This window comes from Poecilia reticulata, chromosome 12 (assembly GCF_904066995.2).
Source record: "Poecilia reticulata chromosome 12, P_reticulata-male-v2, whole genome shotgun sequence".
Taxonomy (NCBI): Eukaryota; Metazoa; Chordata; class Actinopteri; order Cyprinodontiformes; family Poeciliidae; genus Poecilia; species Poecilia reticulata.
In genome coordinates, this window is record NC_088841.1 from 13,833,853 (window position 1) to 13,858,475 (window position 24,623).

Genomic DNA, 24,623 nt, shown 5'->3' on the forward strand with positions numbered 1-24,623 from the left:
CCTGATTGATCATGCTTTGGGCCTGTGCAAGAGTGACACATAAGTGTAATAGAACTTCCTCTTTGAAGACCAAAACATGCAAAACAGACTGCATGTGTAAAAAAAACACTGTAGGGAGCACACATATAGGTTTCCAAGTAGCTCTTCAATAGGAGTAAGCTGGAAAGTTTTCATTTCAATGAAATAAAAACAATAAAACCTTGTGTATGCCTCATTAAATTTGAATCCTTTTCATGTAAAAAATAATTTCTTATACATGAACCAAAAGGCTTATGTGGCTTTCAAGTGTGCTCTTGTTGGAACTGTAGATGTTTTTGAAGAAATATTTTTAGCTGATCTGAAGCAAATGCATAAATAAATGTTGAAGTTTGACCACTTTCAGGTTTTCTATTCAGAGCTTCTTAATTAAACCACCTGAAGTGCCTGAGGATCATTGCTAATCTCCCCAACATTTGGCTCAAGATACAGTTTTGCTAATTAATGTTAGCGAACAGATGCTGCAGTTTCTGCCAAGCTTTCTCAAAGTTTTTGAAGTGGCAGCAGCATAAAGAGCCATTTCATTTATTTAATTGGCAATGAAAGCTCTCAACCAAAGTTTGACTTTAGTGGGGGTTTTATTAACTTGAAAGAGATGTGAACTGATGGTAGGACAGCCTTTTAGTCAACCAGGTAAATGGTTGTTGAACAGCAGATCTTGTGTCAACGCTAGAGAAAACCTGGCAGGACTAAAATAAATAAACCAAGAGCAAGTAAAAGTCCAGCAAGTCCCGTTTACTCAAGATCAGACTCATTATTTTCAAAATAACTTGGCTTCTTAGGTGCAATGACAACAAAGGTTTTGTTTGTAGCAGGTTGTTGAGAAAGCGAGATATATTTACTACCTGCTGCTCGTTGTTATCTCGTCTGCCCAGGTCCGATAATGTCGTGTGTAAAAGTGAAACCATAAAGACAACAATCACTGTTGAACTTCAACAATCAACCAGAATTTATTCAAACAATCAAATGCATAAAATCACACCAACAGCTCACCATAATCATCAGAAACCAAAGTCACAAAGAAGAAATTGATTACCTTAGAAAAATACAAAAATACGAAGACGCGCCTTCGGAGACCACTGTGTGTGGCAGTTAAGACGGTTCCACCCCAGTGATCTGACCAGCTGTTTTAGCTCAATTACTTTTATATCAAGGCGTGCTTCCACTCTCTGATGCGCTCTAACGTAACGTTTAGAGGTGGTCTCTGCCTGCCTACAAACAGCAACACGTCATTATGTGCTGCCTGTATGCCAGCGACCATGCTGGCCAGGTGTTTACCAAGGCCAAGGGATGAATTCATCGCTGTCTAAGCTATTATCCCTGCGCATAGATGTGTTCATTTCATACGGAAACATTTTACTCAAGAAAGTGGGAACAAAGTTCATCAGCTATCCGTGTTTCTCATTTCAAACTGCCTCAAACTGGTTCCTGAACCTCACAGAGCTCTCCTAGCCTCTCCTCTGACCCAGGGCATCAATCAGCGGATTTTGATTATAAAAATTAGGACATCTCATACAATATTTTCAAACTCTTTTAAAACAGACATGAACAGTTTCAATACCAAAACATCTGTTACACTCAATATTTTCTCATTAGTTCTCAACTGGTTGCAATGAACTAAAACATTTTCAGATAAATATATGACTTATACACTCTTAAGAATGTGATAATATAAAAAAAACTACTGATTAATTTTATTAATCACAAATTTTATTCAAATCGTTATCATTCTAACCTAAATTGAGGCCTACTCAAAACAATCATGATCAGTCTAATATTTCAACATGTGCTAAAGTTAAAGCTAGCATTAAAACTAGCATAATTAAACTAATATTTCCAACAATGTGCTTTTTATGAGCTTGGGTCTCATCTCTGTTTTGATCTCAATTGAAAACAGATATTTACAGAAACTGAATAACAAGTACATAACCATTATCTTTTCACTGTATGACAGTATGTCAGGCACCATGTTTAGGATTAAGATCAGTGCGGAGTACAACAATTAGTCTATTCCTTAAATGTCGGATTTTTTTTCTTTATTGTGTCCTGTCCAGCAGTACAGTCATCAGAATTTTTGTCTGAGGAAATCTCAGAAAATCATTTTATTTTGGAAAACAACACTCAGGATCAAGCTTTAAATGATTGATAGGTCTATCTATTATCTTCAAATTATATTTTGTAAAAGTAATATTTTCATCTACATCTGACCTATGGAATAAGTTGAGAGTAGTTTACAACTGTATAGGTCTGCTAACATACTGTGAAAGAAAAAGTGCTGCACCGGCACAAATGTAAAGATATATTTCACACCTTTTTAATAACCTCAAAAAACCATTTGTCTGAAAGCAACCTGATTGGAGCGTTTTCCAACCAGAGATAAATAAGTGAATGATTTGCCACCACAGATTAGTCTCAAAGACACTTAATACTCACTCACTAAGCCTAATGTAGTTGTGTTGCTATGGAACGGCGACGCACAAAGCGGCTAGAACAACGTTTAAAATTTATCACAGTGTATATTTTGGCTTTAAATAAATGGCTTCCAATTGGCTTAAGTTCATTTTGTTTTTTAAATGAGCCGTTTCAGAAGAGCAGAATGTGTCACATAGCAGCACTGAGCTCAGGGAGTACCACTGGGTCAAATGCTTCGCTTCACATCAAGTGGATGTGAGCCTGGAGTCAGTGTTACCCTTCAGTTCAAGCATCAGATGCAAGACATGACGGACCTTCATGAACCCACAAACCAATTATCCGCCGTTGTCACATACCCAAACACGCACACAAATGCATAGCAAGGGTTAACCAGTGCAAATGAGAAGATAAATGCACTAGCCCCTCCCCCGATGTCAATGTAAAATCTCCCTGATTCAAGTTAATCACATGGTGTTCAATATAATCTTGTGATTTAAAGGCCCAGCGTGCCATCTGGAAAAGCTTGGCAGTGTCTATGGATGACTGCAGAGTGTGAATGGGTTCAAAAAATGTGCAACAAATGTGTGCAAAAAATGCAGATGACACAGTTTTATATGCACAACCCCCAGTGGGTGTTCTGCTATTCTTGGTTTAACACATATGCAGACCCCCCATCCTAAGCCCGTTGGAGGGAAGTGCATTAGCCATGGTCAAAAACACACACACGTACATGCCACTACAGGTCACTTGTCTCCACTGGCACAATGGAGGCAAGCCAAAAAAAATAATAAAAAATGTTGTCAATAGCACATGGCCAAACAAACTCTGTTTCATCTAAAAATCTATTAAACACTTAAACCTATATATTGTTCTAATTTTAAAAAACTTGAACAAGTACATTTAAAGTTAAGATAAATGATAATCGTTGCAGTTTGTACAATATTTTTCTTCCATAACCCTCAAGGGTCCAATGACCTTTATGTGTTTTTTTTTTTTTTTTATTTTATGCAGGCTACATTTATCCAAATGAAATAACATTCTTCCAGGTAGTGTGTTTGGGATGAGTTTAAATATTTTTATTGTTTGTCTTTTTTTTTAAATAAGGGGCACAATCTGCGTCCTTTTGGACTTTTTGACAGCATCTACCACTGTAAATGCAATTTTTATATACTTTAAAATCTAACAACTTGCATGCAGTAGATGAGAAAATAAATACTCATTTTTGACACCACCAGTCTGAGATAATAAACCCCAATCGCCATAAATGGCAAGTCTACTTTTTGTGTTTTTTATAATAAAAAAAAGTGACTTGAAGTGCTAAAACTGGTACTTCTAAAATTTCCAAAAATTTGCAGAATTATTGAAAATGCATGAATTTATGATAAGAAATCATGTAAATAATGCTACTTGTAAAAATATCAAAAAATATATCTGTTGAGTTGTTCTATGTCAATAATCTCAAGCATACTTCTTTGTGTCCATGAAGGTGCAACAATTTATATTTTTACTTCCAGGCTTGGATAACATGTATAGTGATAATATGAAAAGTAATTTAATACTCTACAAGGGCATAAAGAGGTTTGAACTATTGTCATATAAAGGTTGGTTGAAGATTGGGACCAATTGCCCTGTCTTGCCTTGCTGTTTAGCTGCCACTCATACTCAGCCTTTCTATTTCAGTCTCTCCGGTCCTGTTTAGCAAAGTTAACATGGCAGCCTTTTTATTACAGCCCTACAGTGTAATTAGCTGTCAACACTCAGAGGCTAGGTTTTGTTGTTGCACAAGAAAGCCTGAACCAAACACAAGGACAATCTGAGCAACAATGGTGCAAGAAAGCAAAGAGAAGCATGACTAATAACATTTTGACTGCCAAACGATTAATCTTTTTAAATATGGAGACATTTCTTATTAAGTATCACTTTTTAATAAATTGTTCAGTACTGAATTAAATACTAAGCTGGTGTTTGAAAATTCTTGTTCCAACACTGTAAACTAGCTTAATCAACATATTCTTTGTTTTTGCATTTTCCTGTGATTTAATGAATATCACAGAATCTATATATAAATGGTGTGTCCAGCTTCAAAAGGATAGCTTAGGATTTATGAAGAGAGATATTCTCAGTGGCGGAGCTAGACTTTTAAAGTTGGGGGGGCCAAGGGGGGGCCCCAGAGGTCTGGGGGGGGCCAAATTTAAAATGTGTGTGCGCACACATATATATATATATATATATATATATATATATATATAATTTTAAAAAATAACCAAACTGAATATATTTGGTTATTTTTTGAGCCCCTCTGTCATTTGACATGTTATAATTAACACCTTTGACTGGCGCACATGGAGACATGATAGACTTTTACGCAAAGAGTTCATCGCAGAGGAAACTAAAATCAATCAAATTAAAGATCCTTTCTGAATATCATCTCATGGACTGAACTAAATGCGTCTTTCTGACCGGAAGCTGATAGAGTGTTGAAGAGTTATGGACACCTTGGTTAGGAAGCTCTGTTTTGACAGGTAATTTGACAGGTAAAAATAGTTCGGGTCGGACCAGAATTATTTGCCTGATGGTGGTTCGGGCTTCTCATGAGTTTACATTTAATGAGTTTGCAGCACACAGAGAAAACCTAAAGAGAATGTGTGATCAAGTTGTGTTGATCTACTTATTGTAGTTTAAGTAGAGGAATAGCAGCTGACTGTTGAGAGAGGAAAGAAATTAAAGTGCAGATCCGTTAGACAGAAACGAGCGCAGTGCGCTGGGCAATAAATGCTCCACCGTTACGCTCCAATTAATCACACATGAGACGACAAACGGCAAATAAACAATATATAGTTACACTGCTTAAGTTAATGGTGTTTAAAAACAAAACCAGTAAAAACTTAACTGAATTAATATGTCAGATTCCCTCCTCACCCTCATCTTGATAAGAACAGAGAGCAGTTCGCTGGTTTCTGTCCAGACTGTGATCAAGCGCAGCTGACCACTTGGTGCACAGACAGTTTCAACTTTACGCATAGAGAACATCGTGGAGCTCATTATAAGAACAATATCTGTCAGAGAATCATCTCTGATCTGGTCGCTTTAACCGACCAGAGGCTTTGGAGCATCTAGCGCAGCTGATCCGCTTCTGCGGGGTTTTTCTCCCGCTGAGGGATCAGGAAACGACCAGAGTTCTGCCGTCTTCTAATCACGTCATTTTGTGAAATGTTACCTGATTTCAAAAACGTTCTCGCAGAGAAATAATAAATGTTTTGTTTGCTGACTACAAATTGGAAATAAAATTATTTTTTTCTTTGACGTACAACGAAAAAACTCCAGCGCCACCTCGGCTCCAAACTACGAACATTGTCAGCCCCTCTTCGGTTTTTTCTCTTTTTTTGCGGAGGATCAGTAAATAACTTATTGGTGTTTTACCATCACCACCAGGTATGAAGTGCTTTAGGCTTTGAGTTGCACCACAGCGCAGCACAACTGAAACATCCAGGAGTTTTTATGAGTACAAGTATAAAGGAGGCTGGTATCGCGCCTGATAAAAATCTATTTATTTATGTCACATGGACTTATATAAAGTTTAATACATTTTCTTTTCATATATTTATTATTGTTTTTCTTCTTTACATATTAGGTTGACTTAGAATGATTCCAAATATGTACAGGAATAACCTGGTGCTATTACATGTCAATCATCTGGGGGGGCTACTGGGGGGGCCAATCAGATGACAGGGGGGCACTGGCCCCCCTGCCCCCCCCTCTGGCTCCGCCACTGGATATTCTGTAAAGAAATTACCAGCAGTTGATTTCTTACCTTCAGCAGAAAACTCTCATCTTTATTTAATATATATCAACATTGGTACCAAAGACTAAAGTTAATACCTAGTTTCAGAGTTGGGTACCTCTTGTTACAATGTTTTTGCTGGGAAAATCTGGGTCTTGGCTTTCCCATGGATGATATACTTCGATATCTATGCCTAAACATTTTTGAAGACCAATCACTCTCTTCACATGGCAACAACCCCACATAGAGGGAGTAAGCCGGACAGCCCCGGGCCCCATAAAAACTACTTATAAAAGACTTAAAGACTATGACAGAGTCTAGGATTTTCATAGCGCTTCCAAACTACTCAGATATCAGTCTGATGGGATGTGATGGCATCTGTGGAACAAAAGCCCTGTCTAGAAAAACAAAAGCAAAGCAGGAAAGTGGTAAGTGCAGAGGGGATTTTTCTTTTATGGTCTATTTAAGAAACAACACAGGAAAGTCCAAGTTGTTCTCTGTTGATCTCCTGAGTGACCAGAATGAGTTTGGTATCAAAAGAAGAAACCAACTGTATTTTATGCTTGATAGAAATAATTACATATCAGGTCATTTTAAAGAAATTCACCCAAAGCCAACTACATGTGTTCCCTGCTCGTTCAGGTTGTTGCTACGTGAAGTGCAGGTATGCTGGCAGGTTTTTGTTCACAAAGATAATTCTGTCTCTAGAGGTTTGACCCGACACCGACAACGCTCTGACCTGGCACACATCTCAGAGAGGGATTAACCAGACTACCTTCAATAAACAGCGCACCTGCGGTGTCCATGTTCAAGTTCATCAACTACTTGAATAGAAATATCAGTGTTCAGATCTATGTGCTGTGAGATTTCAGTTCAGAATGTAAAACTGAATTTTGTTGAGTTAAAATGCCCTATAAAAGCAAGTTATCTACTGAATTACAGAAACACACCATATAAAACAATACTAGATTTTTAATTGATTCCATTTTAACATAAATACAATAAGTAGCGCACAGAACAACCAAACATGAAAATAGAGGGAAGGCTCATTAAAATAAACACACAGACATATAAGGTCCTGAACATATGGCAGCTTCTGCTTTGAGATGAATCTAAGGGCTTTTGAATTTCCTACACTGAAGCAGTTAACCTGAATAAAACAAGGTTCATCTACAGTTCAAGGCATTTCAAACTGAGCTGGTTCTACCTCATTCATATTGCAACTGTCATTTTAATGGGCCGTCAACTTCGAGGCCCAGCTCTTTTCCAATTTTGTTTCGTTGGAGAAGGAAAACAATCATCCAAAAAATGGGGAACCTGTGTGGGTCTGTTGGTAGCAGGACCCAGATGAACCTCGGAATTGCAAATGTTGCTTAAAAAAAAGCAGATAATTATATACGCAGAGAAAATTTTGTAATGACATCCTTATAAACTTTGAGAAACAGAAAATAAAATCTGGTTCTTATTCTGGTTACAAATTCTTAAATATAAAGACTTCTAAACATTTTTTTTTTAGCAAAATCGTAGCTTCTTCTTTTTGTTCATTTAAATATTAAATGTGGAAAACTTCTTGTTAAGATTTAGCACTTGATGCCTATAAGACCCTGGCCTTTTGTAAGGTATAAGGTGTTGCCAGTATAAACAATAAAAAAAACAAGGATTTCAATGAAAATACAAGTACAATCCCTGATGTGTGTAAATCCGATTTATCCAGTAAGAAGAAATATAATAATAGCCAAATGTAGTAGCTGTGTTACATTAGTAGTGCCTTCTGACCAATACGCTACGAATCACAGGAGCACTCACAGCAAAGAAAGAAACACCAAGCAGTAGTAAAGTGATGTCACAGTAGCGCTGGACACTGAAATACAGCCCTTTAGGTTATTGGCAGACTGCTTGAATCAGAACATCCACAAGCGTTTGGCTGCTATCGAATTGTCAAATTGTTATTAGTTTAGTAAAAAAAAAAGAAAAAAAAAGTTTATTTTGTCAGAGCCTCAGAGAACAGACAGTGACACAAAGAGAAGAAAGGGAATGTGACAAAGGAGTCAGTCTTGATAAAGGAGGAAACAAAAAACAAGTAAACAAAAAAGTACACATCAGCAAGAAGCGTGAAATGAACAAGACAAAGAAACACTCGAGAGCATTCCAGAGATATGAATATTCACGGCGACAGATGAAATATGAATAGTCAGAAAGCAAGAGGAAGAAACACCAAGATTATCGAATGCCATTGTAATTTAATTGATTTTGGAGTTTTCCACGTTAATACATGTCATCCTGCAGGAGCGCCTCCATGGCCTACATTCTGCCAGCTGGCAATGAACACGAGCATGCATGAGTATGCATCCTCCACTGACACACATACGCAGAGGCCAGATGAGACAGTAGTAGGGCAGTACTGTCAAAGCGAAAGATGAAAAGACAACACATTTAATAATACAATAAATCATTTCACTTTCACTGTTTTTAGCCATGTCCTGAAAGTGACAATCTAGCAATTTCCCCACATTCCCCTCATCAGCAGAAAATATCTGCACAGCTTTTCAAATGATCAGATCTAACAGCTAAAGGGACAACTTGCCTTTGTAACGTCCCCAAGTAAAAGTCAGTTTCTCCACATGCAAGCTTTGCAATTATTTCCTCCTGGCTGGGTCTTGTCCAATCTGATACTCCTGTCCTAGTTCCATCCACAGAAGCATACAACTCATTTTAAAGTTTCATGAGGCAGATTAGCCTTGTTCAGCCAAGCAGTGTAAATTGGGATGAGTTCGTGAGCATCTTATGATATCCATGACATTAACAATCCAAACTTGCGCTATGTTTCTTTTTTTTTTTTTTTTTTAAAGGACAGGAAAGTATCTTAGAAAGAAGAGCCTTCGAGCTGTGAGGGGTGAAATAGGAGCACATGTCTGTGTCAAAGGGTCACACTGATGATAGGCAATCAATAACCGAGTCGATTGGGTATGCTAACCCCTTCAGGGGTATGTTGTGGAAAATAATTGTGACCAATTTAGCCTGCCAAGTAAAAATTAAATGAGTACTGACAGACAAGCAACATGCCCACAGCGCTGCTAAAATGTACTTATATAATACCAGCCACATGCAAAAAGACACAAAGTAAATGAAAAAGCAGAAGGAGAACAAAAAATGAATAAGATTCAAATTTTTATAGCGTGCTCTCAATAATAAATGTGCCAGTCCAAGTTGAAAATTCACAGCTGTGCAGCTGATCATACAACTTTCAAACCATGTGAAGTGAGTACTGTCAAGTAGAATAATATAAACGTGGTACTCACCTAGTCTAGGCTGCCCTTATGGCTGGCACAGAGAAGCATGACTCCAACACAAACACACAAACCAGCACAGCCATCAAACTACGAGTGGGAAGAAACACAGGCAGAAGACAAAAAAAACAAAGAGGGAGCACTCAGAGATGTTGAGAAGAAACAAATAGTTGTCCAGTCCACTGTGTCGGTGTGTGGTGGACGTGTGTGAGTGAGTGTGAATTGAGTGAGTGTGTGTCTGAGTGTAGGGGTAGATCTGCTTCAGCAGTGAATGGTATTGGAGAGCTCTGTCTCAATCTCGCTCTCTGGCAACTGTGACGCGTTAGGGCTTCATCCAGACCCCTCCCTCCTCTCCCGTGTTCTCCACTCTACTCTCTCCGTTTCCCCCTCGTTCGCTGTCCTAATCCCTTTTTCCTTCTCTCTCTTAATCCCTCGCTTCCCTGGTCGGCCCGCCTCCTGGTCTGAAGGCAGATAAAAACTTATTTCCAGTGGCCAAGCACACAACATAAGAGAGACCATTGGCTGTTTGTGGTGTACTTTCATGCATTGTTGAACATTGGGTTATTTCCATCTTAGATTTCATTATTGTGTGTACTATACATGTTAGTTTGTGTTTTCGGCTTGACCAGTTTCATCAGGTTAAAATTCAATACACACAGAAAAATGGCACATTGTACTTCAGCGTTTTATTAATATAAACAGACATATGTTGCTGAAATGATGGATTAAAATTTAATGTAAAGCTCGCAGAGATGTCCAATAGCTCTAAACATTATTAAAATATAATTAAGGGGGAAAACTGAGTTGAGCACAACTGGAAGGAGGGATTAGACTGATTTTCTTCATTTCATTGTGCAGAAGTTATCATAGGAGAGAGAGAGAGATGGTACATTTCATCTCCATTTAATCTCACCCTTAAAATAAACCACAATATTCAGACTATTTTTGCATGTAAGCACAAGCAACTACAATCAGTTTCACTCATCTTGATATTTTTCACTGGTGCCAAACAATTAGAAGCAACCTTGGATCTAAATTTAGTTTCTTGTGAATGATATAATGAAGAAATAGAATATTTAAAAGAGCTGAACTGGCTCCACAAAAAAAGCACAGCAAGTAAAATCTTGTGAGAAAAATATTGGCAACAAGATGACAACTACATGGCTTTCTATTAGGAAAACACTGCACAACATCGCAATATTTGGCAATGCTGATGTTCTGATAATAACGTGTGATAAATAATAAAAGCGTTAAACTCTGTTTTCGTAACAAATATATACCCCAGATAATGAACAGTATATTCAGCTACTAAAAAAAAATAAAATAAAAAATTTCCATCCCAACAGGATCTTAACAAAAAAAAAATTTTTCTGAAACACGATTGAAACACCTTAGTTGTGATTTTTTTAGACCACTTTAAATTATCAATATCTCTGATTTTACTTTTTATAGGTATGTTTTTAAGTAAAATGAACATTGTTCTTTTATTCTATGAACTTCTGGCAACATGTCTACAAAGTTTCAAGCTAAAATTTTGCCCTTATTTGCAGAAAATGAGAAATGGTCAAAATAAATTCTCATTCGCATTATTTGAGGTCTTTCAGACCAGAGAAACGGAGAAAATAAGTTCATATTCATTTAGAAACAATAATACTGATGTATGGGGCTCAGTGCAGAGGTCTAGAGTTGTATATTGTGCTGCCCTAATAAACACTACTATGTATACCCAGCTCTGTGACCAGTTTTCAAATATTACTAACTACTTTTATGTAGCTACATTTAGTGGTAAATAAACTCAGCAGTTATTTTTAAAATATGGTTTTACCCTCATTTGCTTTTGTTCTGCTGTTTATCCAACATCTGGTGCACTCTTGTCTATCGTATGTGCCCAGCAATGAGTGCAAGTTTCCTATTGGTTTGTGTGATATTCAAATGTTTAACCTATTCTACATAAATACAATGCACATTTATCATTACTTTAAAAAAAACTGTATTTAGTGTTAAGATATTTAATTTTTGCTCTATTAACTTACCAGTGATGTGGTGATTGTGTTCAGCTGGCACTTTAAGATGCTTCCATCTCCCCAGTTCTTCCCCAAGCAGATAGTACCATCCTTGAGTTTCCTAGAGGGCAAACACACACATAACTGACTGCACACATGGATATTGTATCCATTATACACATAAATACCCGAAAGCTGTCAGGAGTTCAACATATCATAGCCAAAATGTGAAGTCGGACAGAAACCCCTAAACATTCGGAAGCAGAGTTTGTTTTTTTACTTTTGCTTTTTTCCAGCAGCTGATGCTCCTGCATCTGTACACTTCTAGTCTTTAAACCAGATGGCGTGTGAAATTATAGAGGAGAGAGAGTATTTTATGCCATCTATTGTGACTTAATGAGAGTATGCACGCTGACAGATTGGGCCTGATTTGTAATCCTGATGGACACAGACCGACAAACAATGGCATAACAAGTCGATTCAATTCTGTTATCATTTTACTGTCGTACATTTGTTCCGTTTAATCCAACACACATTTGCCACACTAGCCGATTTCTCTTTTGTGCTCAATAAATGTGGCGCCACAGACTGTGACAATAATCTTCATTTTAAAAGCATCTTCTCAGAGTGGACAGATTTCTGCAGGCTGTAGGACAAGGGGGAGGATAGGCAGGGAACTTATTTAGAAGAAGGGGGAGGGGAGGAGAGGGCATAAGCCTTAAAAAACTGGGAGGGATTTATGCAATCATTCAATATTACCCTACACACACGATGAAAGATGGCAGGAAAAATGGACCAGAAGGACACAAAGGAGGGGGACAAAAAGAAAAAGCTAAAGATGACAGAAGCAAAAAACACAACATATGAGAAGGATGAAAACAAATCACAAGATGTGACAGTCAGGATAAGAAATTGCCAAAACATCAGCCCATTTTTATAAGCCCAAAATGATTCTGAAAATCAAACAGGTAGGTGGAGGAGACAGGAGGACCGGCTGGAAAGAAAGGATGAATGAAACAGCAGCAGAGAGTAATGAATGTAGTGGAGAGAATGAGAAGACAATACTCCCTATGATTCAAAGGTGAAACTAACGGATTTGCATCCTAAGTTGATAAAATATTCATTGAGATAAATGCTAAGAGGAGCCAGCGGTAAGCATTTGTAAGATTTTTAAATCTTATCTGTAAATCTGAATGCTAAAAGAACTGTGTGCAGTAATGGCAAATAACTGACAAAAATGTTAATTGATAATATCCAATAAATGTTATTGCTTTGAAATGACTATATATGTATTTTTTAAATATTGGCACAACTTAATCAGGGCTTTGCAAAGCATGGGAAAGAAAAATAATGGCAAAGAGAACCGGCTGGAAATTCAAAATAACCTTTTTCCAATCAGTGAACACAATAACCTTAGTACTACTAGATTACAGAACCTACAACACTCTTATATGAGGAAGCCGTTATCATGGGATGAAGGCTTAAAGCTGCTTTATCAGTGAAGTATTTAAAAATAAAGAAGAAGTACAAAAGTAATAAGACGTCTAAAGGAAAAATATAGTTTTTACAGACACCTTCTAGGTGCTGCAAAAGAAAACAATTATGGTGTTGCTTACCGTACTTTGCTTCTCCACTATTTTGTAATCTTAGTCATTTTAATATTACTTTGTGAGGCATTAAACAGAGCTGTCTGCCAAAGGATATGCTCTTGTGAACATTTTCTTATATTGGAAAATGACAAATTAATCCGATGCCATTTCATACGAGGAAGAGAGATGGCGAAACAGCAAAGATTGCTCTGTTTTATTCTTTGGAAAAAAGGGCAGACTTTCAAAAAAAAAAAAAACATTGTTAAGAAGGTAAGAATAATTTTCTCTGGGAAATGCACAGAGAGGCGGATGTTTGACATTAATAATGCTAACCATGCTAACTGTGCTAACCACAAATGTAAATACACCTTACAAATTGCCATGCAGTAATCAGTCTTTTTATGTTTTAAAAGAAAAATAATATTGTGCATCACAATGCATCTTCTCTCACTTCCTCAGTGTGGCATTGTCTCTGCTTCCAGTATTAACAACTGATGGACAATCGTGACAGGAGGGTTACAAAGACATATTACAAATGTTTAAATTAGCATGAAAAGGTCAAATAAATCACCAAATCAAGTCTGGCAAAAATCTAGGTTTAGTCAGTGGAACTGCTGCAACATTTCCTTATTATGAGCAGCTTTGGGGCATTTAGTTTGCACACTGGCTGGAGTCAGTCTTGGTTGTTATCAGGCGAGAGGTCGAGTGCATCCTGAAGAGGTTTTCAGGTCATCTCAGAGTCAGCACAAAGAAAAATGAAACAAAATCACCCGCCCTTATTTAAAGTAAAGTTTGGCACTACATAAGTAAAATGAATTGCATTTAATTGAATTCTTGCAATAATTCTTGCGTGATCTGCCTTTCCATGTTTGGTCAGAAGTTAGTGAAATAAATATTTTAAGTGTTTTATGCCAATATAACATTTCTTTTCAATTTTAACTTATTTTAGTTTGTTTACCATTTGTTAGTAGAGCTCTGTTGAACTTAAATGAATCGCCAAAACACTTGATGTTTTTGGTGAAAACCAGTCCTCCTTCTAGCAAAGACAAATAGTTGATTAAACTTCTGAAAAAAACGAATTAAAATGTAGCAAGGATTGTTTTCTGAATATTTTCTGAAACAAATGGAAATAAGCTGTGGAAATGTGCCTTTTTGATTTCATAGTGTCATTCTGTGGATATGCAAATCAAAATTTTCTTTAGCTAATGTATCTTTGGTGTCCAAAGAAAAATAGGTACTAGTTATGAACAAATCATGTAATTATATACAATAAACCCTGGAACATTAAAATAAAGTATGTGTATAAAGTGTGTGAACTTTGACCTTAAAGCAGGAAAGCTCAGTGAGTCAAACTGTGTTCCCATTCCAGTATCTAGAGGCAACAGTGCAGTGCTGTGACACTGTTAACCCAAAAGTGTTTCCTCCAAACTATTGAGGTCACTGGAATTCATTCGCACTGAATTAAACTCTTAAATTCATGGTCTGATGGATGAGACACACAACAGATGGAGACACTTGCACAGAGCTGAAAAACGGCACAAAATGGCTCTAGAGCCTAAATCTCTGTTCAAACTTACCTTGTCTGCATCCATAAGGGAGCGCAGGCCAAAACTCATGCAACCAAGCAGAACACTCGCTCTGTTGATGTTGAGAGACATCAGAGAGAATAAATCAGCAGAATGAAAATCAATTAATACCCTTGAGCTGAGGGGGCTCAACAAACTCAGGTCAGACGCTTCAAATACATTTTCAATCCAACACGGGCTTGAAATGAAGCAAAATCAAACCCATCAGATTTATATTTTTAATAATTTAAGTGCTCTTTTTTATATCTGCTATCTAAATCTTTTGCATTAAACTCATAAAAGTTTTTGTGATGTTGTCAGAGTAATAAATGCCTGGTGAAAAACTAAAATTTAAAGTAGAGGACAAAAGGAATTTGAAAACATTTAATTACAACCGTTCATGCTGTCGTGACATCCCACATTATGAAACTCCTGTTGGTCCATCTGAGCAAGCAAACAAGCCCGTATCTGGACCCCCGGCAGTTTGCTTATCACCATTGATCTGAAGCTGAAGACGCTGTCATACAGCTGCTGCCTTCTGGACAAACCAGGCAGCATTGAGAGAATCACGTTCTTTGATTTCTCCAGAACATTTAACATAATTCAGTCCAATTTGTTTTGTCAAAAACTCCAGAAGACACAGATGGAGGCCTCAAGTATCATGTGGATTAATGATTACCTGACCAACAGACCACAGAGTTTGGGATTGAAGGGTCATGTGTTTAACCAGATGGTGAGTAGCACAGGAGCACCACAGGGGACATCACTCTCACCACTCCTTTTCTCTCTGTGCATCGCAAACTTCCAACACAAGTCTGATTCCCGTCATCCACTGACATACTCTGCAGTCGTCGGGTGTGTGATGGTAAAGAAACTGAGTACAGAGATCTGGTTTACCGCTTTGTGGGAAGGTGTGTAAGCAATTATATCATCTTCAATGGGAACAAAACAAAGTAGATGATTGTCGATTTCAGAAAAATCAAGGTTAGATCAAATCCTATTTCAAACTCAGTGCATTACTGACCGCTACAGAAGATTCTTCCTTCCCACAGCCATCGTCACCTATAACTTTTAGAAAAACCTTAAATTAATATGAACAACAACGTTTAATCTTCGTTTTGAATCAATACGGTGTTTTTGAATGTAATTGAATCAGAAGCTAGTGTGGAGCAAATTTGCTATATTTAGTTTGGGTGGTCTGTGCAGCTTTGTAGGTATAGGGGGAAAAATACGAGAGAAATAGTTCTCGACAAGCTCCCAGCTGGAAACGTGTAGTGCAGCTGCTGACGCTGTTATGATGGCAAACTAGTTGTCGTGATAAATGAACACCTGAACTACATTTGCAGAGAGTAAAATGATTTAGTAGCTGCCAAAAGTATAATGTTGGGAAATGAACAATGGTGAGACCATATTATTTTCACTGAAAGCCCTTTGCCTAATTTATAAGGAATTAATGTTTGGTCTGCCTAACAAACATTCTTTCAGTGTATTTAGGTTATCGCTTCTTTTACTTGGAGATACCTCGGTTTAAGAGCTGAACTGACCGGCAACATCAGAACTGTAGGGTCATCAATAAATGTATACTATCATAACACAAACCAGCTCACTCATACAGAATGACACTTTGAAATAATATAACCTGGAGAGTGCATACTTACCACTGCCTTTCACGATCCAAAGCAACGCGTTATGGGATAGCTTTTTTATTGCCTGAAAGGTTTCTTTCAAAATGGATTAATTTTTGAGACCTGACCTCTTCCCATAAATTGCATTAAGTCGTGTGACATAGAAGTAGGGCTATTTATCCATTAACATATTTGTTTACTACACTAAACAGGATTCATTTCACCCAGTTATGATCAATACTTGTATGTATGGAGGTTACTTTAACACTACACCAGCATGTTTTCTGGATACTTTGTGAAATATGAGGACAGCTGTATTGACAAATTCTCATGAAAACATCTATAATATAAAAGCACTGGGATTAATGCATTATTTAATTCTAACTCATTTAACCAAACACTAGAAAACAAAAATTAAATACTATATACTTATAATTATATTTTAATTGAATTATTAGTCTGACATTATTTGTGTGAAGGTTCAATTCACCTTTAGAAACATGTAGTTTTGACCCTCCCTGAATCAGAATTACCTTTGCCAGCAACTACAACTGGACACATTTCTTACCAATATGTATATTTCTAGTAGGGTGGGGGGGAGGGGTTAACCTTTTCTTAGTTGTAAATAGGTCTGCACTTTGTAACACATGAATAAGATATTATCTATTCCATTCTATTCAAACTCTGTATGGCTGCATGCTTAGGTTTGTTCTGTAGTAAAGTAACCCTCAACCGCAGTCATAAATATTTTGCAGCCTCCAACAGGTTTCCTGCACAATAAAGGAACCTACCAAGTTCTTTTATTGAGCTGAGGACAAGCATCCAACCAGCATGACGTTTCATAGTGGGGTAATTTACAGTTTGTTTTTTTATTAACATTTTGCATGTAGGCCAAAAAGTTACATTTGGGTGTTACAAGCAAGCTTTGAAAGCTTGATTTTATATAGCTTTGTTTTTACAATGCATTTAATTTTGCCCCTCTTTCATAAAGGCCAGATTTGAGGGGTACATAACCAAGTTGTCTTGTTAATCTGTGCAGCTCCTCCAGAATTATAGGTCTGTTTGCTGATTAGCGATCCCCTTGCCTGGGTCAGGCAGTTTAATTTGATTGTCATATCTTGGCAAGTTGTGAAATATTTTTCTACTTTCAAAAGAAGCACTGAACAGTGGAAGTGTTCCTTTGCTGGGATATTGTTTTATAATCTAATCCTGCTTTAAACGTCTTTGTTTTGTTGTCTTTTTGATACCGTTTCTACTGAGATTATATGGCATAGAAGGTGCATCAGATTGTTTGAGAGCTATGAAGAGGGCTAAAACACACAGAAATGTTTCTTCTACTTTGTAATTGCACATTTATTTGTTTTAGTTTAATACATGAAATCCCAACATGGTGATAAAATGTGAAAAATATCATGCGTGTCATATGGTTTTATGAACCATTCCTAAATTCAATAGGATGTTGTTATTTTATGTGAATTATACTGCTGGCCAAGGAATTTGTTGGGAACCATTTCTTTAAACTGTAGTTTTATTGTATGTGCTGACAAATTTGCAATCTTTTGGAAATAAAGTACCTTTTCATCTCCAAGTTGTCTCGTCTCTTTATGGTTTGGAGTTTGAGAAGCTGTAGAGACCATGTCAACATTACCTTTAGTCAATACCTATTTATGATTATAAGAGTGCATGTGTATGCATATTTATTTCTCAAGTTGTCCTATGTCAACAAGAATGATGTTTGTCTTTGGAAAAACCATGACCAAAATAAAATCTTCATATAAATTATTCTCATGGATTTCAGAGACTCGGATTGAAACAACAAATGATTTCCAGGATCTGTTCAATGTTATGTTGTTAATAAATCATGGAAAGGAAATAAGTTAGTTGAATTTGACTGGTGCAGCATTTTGGCAAACGCTCAGGACTATTTCAGGGGATTTGCTGAGGAGGCATCGCTTCCCACAACTTCTGACTTCAGCAGCACAAAGACAGATCATGTTGAACAAGCATATTTCAGCTAGATCTTGTTATTGTTTCCTAGATGAGCACGGGTGCTGCAGGGTCGAAGGTCAGTCTTGCAGAAATCAGTTATGATTCTTGGTAAATCTAGGTTTGCTAACTAACTTTATGATTGAAGACAATTAAATTCTAAATGTATACAGTTATTCTCTTTTTACCACAAGGTCCAAAGATTTCTCACAACATGGACCAAGCTTTGAAAACTACATATAAATGAAGTCCTTGCACATATATCAGTGGACTAAACAATTTGATTTTCATTGTCAGACTCAGCTGTGAATAGTGTCAGTCACATGACTGCTCCGTAGCTGAAAAAGGTTAATTGTACAAGACACATATGACCTGAAGAATCCAAAGGAGGAAAATGTTTGTCTTAGTGTAAGAATACAATAAGTGCTAGCTTAATCTATAAAACAATTTCTGCAATAACGGCAGTTCACATTGGCTGTGCAGAGACGTAAAAGTTTAACCTGATTCTATAGGGTATTCAAATCCCCACGACTTCGTAAATCAAGTTCTTGGAGAACATGATCTTGGAATTTCATCAACTTGATAAAATGACTGAACTAAACTAATCACACTTAATCTGTGTCCCAGAAACTCTCCCAATCCTAATCTTTAAAATCATTCCACGATCTTAAAGTAACTGCAATAAGATTTGTGTCTCTTCACTTTATTTACAAGCTGCACGTAACATTTTATGTATGTTTCCTTGACAACATGAGACATGCTCCGAATGGTTTTGTTCAGTGCTTTCAGAACACATTAAGACATTGTGCCTGCATCCTTAATACAACATACCCAGGAAAATGTCTGACTCACTGAACCAAAAACCCAATAAACCTTTTCCTACGTCAGTCTCTTTAGTTAGGAAAGCAAAAGTAAGACAATTACTAGTCAAAGACGAACACTGTGAGAAACATCCTGCATGCAATTTAAACATTAAAACTATATATTTTAGTGCTCTGGTAAAAAGATTTACAGCAGTAAATTTCCAAAAGTATATATAGGTTATTTTCACTTTTGTTATCACTTGCTTAAATTGTGTTATTCACAAGATGTTCAACTTTTTCCTGCAGGTACCTTGATGTAGAGTCAGCGTTCCAAACTGTAAAGAGAAGTCTCTTCTGAAGGTCCTCCTCACTGACCTTACTGCAAACATAGAATAACACATGCAAAATGCAAGAATTTGCTTAGAGAGTTTGAAGCATAAGACAGCTATATTTAAGAATTGTGAATTATCAGACTTTGAGCAGAAATGGACAAAATGTCCTTGTTGGTTTCAGCTTTTGGTGGCAGCTAAAGAACATTGCTTAAAATTAGGTGAAACACTATCTGAGAATTTGAATCAAAATAGAAGTTTATTGAACTTTTCCATTGGTTCAAATTATGTTGTCATTAAAATAATGAGCTGTTCACATAATTTTTCAAATGCATTTGTCAAGAACAATGAAATTATAAAAGCCTTAAACTAGAAATAAAATAAATATATAATTTAATGCAAAACTCTTCCCATTAATGACATTTATCATGTTTTTACATAAAAGACAGAAATTAGAGTGGCTAAAATGTAATACCATGTGTGTTGGTGAAAACAACTAATATTTTCACGGCACAGCACCGAAAATATAATTTAATGATGTTATGTTTGGAAAAGAAATTGACAAACTAATTGAATGCTTACAAGTAAAAAGTCTGCAAAAAGATGGGATTCCTACATTGAGGAACCATCGGAGTTTTCTGCCTTCCCTTTGGATCACTGTCAGGAAACTTGCCAACCTGCAAAACAAAAGTACAAACATTTACCATACAGGTTATGTAAAACTCGATTTCTGTATCATCATAAAAAGCTAAATATACCTTAACATAGGAGTTACAGGACTCTTGGAAGTCACTCAGCATGTCTCTTGCCTCCAAAACTGTAGGAAAAGCACAATGTTATAAAGATTTATAAATCAATCAATCAAGTTTATTTGTATAGCACGTTTCAGAAACAAGGCAGTTAAAAATGCTTTACATTATAAAAACACAAAAACACAAAGTTATAAAAAAACACCATACAGTCGTCAATTTGGTTTTGGTGAGAATGCGAGCAGCAGCGATCTGAATCTGCTGCAGCTATCTGATCTTTTAGGCAGACCTATGAAGACACTGCCGCAGCAAGCTATACAGCTAAAGATATCGTATTTATAGAGCGCACCTCACTATAAGCCGCACCCATAAATTTTTTATATTTTTTTTTAAACTGGAAACATACATTTATGAGCCACACCAGGCTACAAGCCGCTGGTATCGCCGCCGCTCTCTGTTTTCCACAATTAGCCCTCCACTACGTCCCTAATAAATCTGCTATGAAGGACGCAGCCCTGCGTCTTCAACGTCGAACCATGGATTCGTTCACGCCGAGCTTATGTGCAGCGGCTATCGATCTGTACTGCCAGATCAATAGCCTTCAACTTAAAAGCTGTATCATATAAACTTCTTCGTGTTGTTTCCATGATGAGGGGGTATGAGTTTGAAAACATTTCTCCGTCAAAACTGCTGCTAGCATGTGCTTGTTCTCAATGAAAATTTGCATTTTCTTCTTTGAGTTCCAATTTTGACTTCCAATGATTCACTTCCTGATAAAGAGCCCCCTGGTGGTTGAAGAAAAATCTACAGAAAAGCCGCATGGTTCAAAGAATAGGAAAAGTAGCGGCTTATAGTCCGAAAAATACAGTAAATGCAAGAATGAGTTTCTCTAGGTCTTGCTGAGACATATACTTACTTTGTCCAAGTACAGGATACTTGCATAAAGAAGAAAAGAGGTGCGTTTTGTGAGACTCAAGCTCCTCCTTGTTTTTGCAGCTTTTGTACATAAAAACCTGTACAATAAAAGTTAGGATTCTTATAAAATGTTAGATTTTATGTTAGCAAATGATCTGGCATTTTGGCAATTTTTGAAAAACAGAGACAAATACCATCTTTTTTTCTTTTTCATTATTTGTGCATAAAAAATGTTTGTATTAATAGTTAAAAGTTTTACCTATATTTTTGTAGCATGTATTTATGTTATATTTTCGCTATTTTAAAGAGCTGATATGCAATACAGTTTCTCTGTTTTACTAAAATGATTAGCACTGAGAAATGAAATGGAAGCAGAAAAATCAGAGGAGGGGAAAAAGAAAAAGGATGCTGAGTGGCTAGATAGAGAATCTCACACAAAAAGACAAGGGTGTCCGGGTTGGTTGCTGGGAAACCAAAATAAACAGTCTTGTTGAATCAATGTACCACCAACCAAGCTTTTTATCATTAATGGCCTCCTGTTGTGCTTTGAACAGTTATCTGAAGTAGGTTATTTAATATTTACATTCAGCGAATTATGTTTGCAGACTGTAGTCTATTTTCTATAATACTAAAAACGTTCACAAAACAAAGTATGAAGAGGGAGTATGTAGTACACTGCTTTCAATGTGATGCACAAAAGCAGGATCTCTCCATATGGGCAGCCTTTAAGATGACTCACCGCTGACAACGAGTATTTCACGCTCTTTGAAGACTGACAGTTTGAGCTGACCTATAAAAACAAAAGAAAAGGGTTTAGGACAGCCTGACAGATGTTATACATCACATTTCCTTCTAAACCAGACTAAGTCTAATTTCAGCTTTATTAAAACATATTTAAATTTGTAAATTACAAATAGGCAGAAGTAAAATAGCGCATCTGTTTTACACTGCATTCTTATAAAGCAGTGAACAGCTTTAGCTGAAGATCATTGAGGCATTGTCTTAAATTTATTCTCTTATTTATTCTCTTATGGGAGGTGTCCACAAGACTTAAAAGGTAAACCTTTATCATATCTTATGTCTCAGTAATTGGCATTTATTTCTCTTCTCACATTGGGAGAATGCGCTCAAATTTTCCACCAATGACTGTACTTATAGTGACATCTATTCACTGCAATGCAACTTAACATTTTATCCATGCAACACATTTCATTTTATCCATGTCCACAAACAGGAGTAGAGCTTACATACTACTTTGTGTGTTACCTACTTAAACAAAATGCTCACATTTGACCATTTTTATGAATTGCAGCCATTTTGAATGTCAAACTGCAACTTTCCAAATAATATAAGTTTACACTTACTACATAAGGAGGAGTAATATTGTGCTGACCACAATTTCCTGTTTTGGTGCTATATAAATGCCAGGTGATGGATGAACAAAGTGATCTTTTGAGGCTCCTTTTAAAAAGATGGATTGCTTGATGTGGCCTAAAACATGTTCAATGAGCAATGCAACATTAGTCTAAACTCTTTAAAAACAACTTCAGAAAAACCAATGGGATAAACTGAGCCACTGTGATTATTCAAAGCAATACTGTTACTACATTTATACCCACCATTTTATTGTATCGAGTCTTTTATGCAGCATTCATCATTCAGTGATGGTGGATAGAGATTTACTACTACAGTTTTGGAAAGACTATTTCCTTTTGAAATGGTGCTTTGGAGCACTAGACTTAAAATGCCTGGAGTTATTGGTGTAGCAATTTATTTTGATAAGGCCAGAGAGAAATGGAGATCAGTAATTCTTTGACCATTTTGTTGCAGCTAATGCAATCACCTCCTTGCTGAGCAATCTTCTGTTCTATATCTTGTGTAATTCAGTTGAATCCTCAGTTCTGAGAACACAATTGAACATTAGACCGTGATAAGGGTTAAAATGTTAATCGTAATCCTTGGAAACATAGAAGGAATACTGCATGCATTCCAGTCTGTGCCTCTTTCTTCACCTCTAGCTCACTTTTTTAAGTCTGCTCGTCTTTTCTGTATCCCTCCCGGTCCTGCTGACAACTGTAGGAGACTTATTAACCATGTTGACATGGCCACAGCTAACACTGGCTTTGTGCTGCTCTAAATGAATCCTGTTCATTATCAGAGCACAGTCTACGGCTAAAATAAAGGAGACCTGCTGTGTGATATTGCTGCTGGCACTTCAGAGCTTGGGTACGAGGGATGTTTGTCGTTCCCACACTGAACTTGGCATGGATTTGAAAGTAGTGAAGGAACTTTGTGAGAAGAGAAAACACCGTTGGAAAGATTTTCCTGACATGCCTCGCACAAAAGATGTCATGAAGCAGTCTCAAATGTAGCTGACCTAACTTGTTTGTCATATAGTCAACAGAAAATGGCCAAAGGAGGCTGGCAAAAGACTAGCAGGAGGCAAGATGTTTAAAGTGCTTCAAGTGATAAATATTGACTGAAATTTTGAATATCACAGAGCAAAGCCCTTGAAAATTAATTACTTTGGGCAACAAAAATATCTGGATTTTTTTGTTGTTGTTGCTGTTGTTGCTTTAGTATTTATTTAACAACTGTGTCAAGAAGATCAGCAACAACACTGAATGTCAGTACTTTTACAATTCATTCCCCTTTAAATTCTTTGAAATATTTTTTCCCCTCACATGTGAATTCAAAGGTAAGAAATAGAGACAACAGCTATTACCAATATAGGATCATGGGATATCATGGAACAGAAAACAACAATATCCATAGATTAACCTCAGTCTGAGCACATACAACTGCAGATGAATCCTACTACTATCTTAGAAATATGAGCCATTTGAGGAGTCAACTAGAATATGTCCCATCAGAACCAGACATTGGAAGAAAAACAAGCTTTTGTTTTAGGATGAAGATGAGCTGTAAGAGCAGGTCCTGATGTTTTGGAAGGATGAGATACACCATCTAAGGGATATCAGATAAGACAGAGACATCAGTCATGATGTGCATGAAGACAGGCTTTTCTGACCCCTGCAGGTTCCTTGTGGTTAGGTTGGGCATTTATCTTTTATATGCAACACTGATTACTCATATGAGAAACCTGATAATCTGGTAAGGTCTTCAATAAAAAAAATAAAAAAAAAATCTTGAGTGCCAACTAGCGCATCTTTGTTTCCTTCATAGATATACTAATGCCTACTTCGACTAATTACTGATTTCACAATTCATATTAGAAACACGTAAGTTTAAGTCGAGTACATTTATATTTCAGAACTCTTACACATTGGTGTGTCTCAATTTTTGTTTTTGCCTTTGACGGCAGTCAAACTTATCTTATGAAAGAAGCTTTTAATGGAGGTCTAGGAGGCACAGGTTGAAGCACAAAATGTACAAAATAAATCTAGCCACAAACAATGTAAAACAATTGAACAAAACCCAGCTCAGCATAAAAGTGATTGATTTTCACATGTTCAGGGTTTCACACATGACTTGACAAAAAGAATGAGAGCAACTTCAGGGTCTCTCTAAGGCCGTGTCAGT

General features: G+C 36.7%; 1 protein-coding gene across 3 annotated transcripts in view; it reads right to left on the minus strand.

Moving 5' to 3' along the window:
- Window positions 1-24,623, minus strand: part of rgs3a (regulator of G protein signaling 3a) — a 142,223-nt gene that overhangs the window by 109,115 nt on the left and 8,485 nt on the right. For 2 of the 3 annotated variants that reach the window (XM_008424364.3, XM_081613060.1), the window contains 6 exons: window positions 21,820-21,870; window positions 20,175-20,233; window positions 19,999-20,093; window positions 19,398-19,466; window positions 14,686-14,746; window positions 11,550-11,640 (listed from right to left, as the gene is read on the minus strand). In XM_008424364.3, coding sequence (XP_008422586.1) covers window positions 11,550-11,640; window positions 14,686-14,746; window positions 19,398-19,466; window positions 19,999-20,093; window positions 20,175-20,233; window positions 21,820-21,870 — 426 coding nt within the window. Of the gene's footprint in view, window positions 1-9,528; window positions 10,042-11,549; window positions 11,641-14,685; window positions 14,747-19,397; window positions 19,467-19,998; window positions 20,094-20,174; window positions 20,234-21,819; window positions 21,871-24,623 lie in introns of those variants that run through there. The other variant, XM_008424367.3, reaches the window with a different exon arrangement.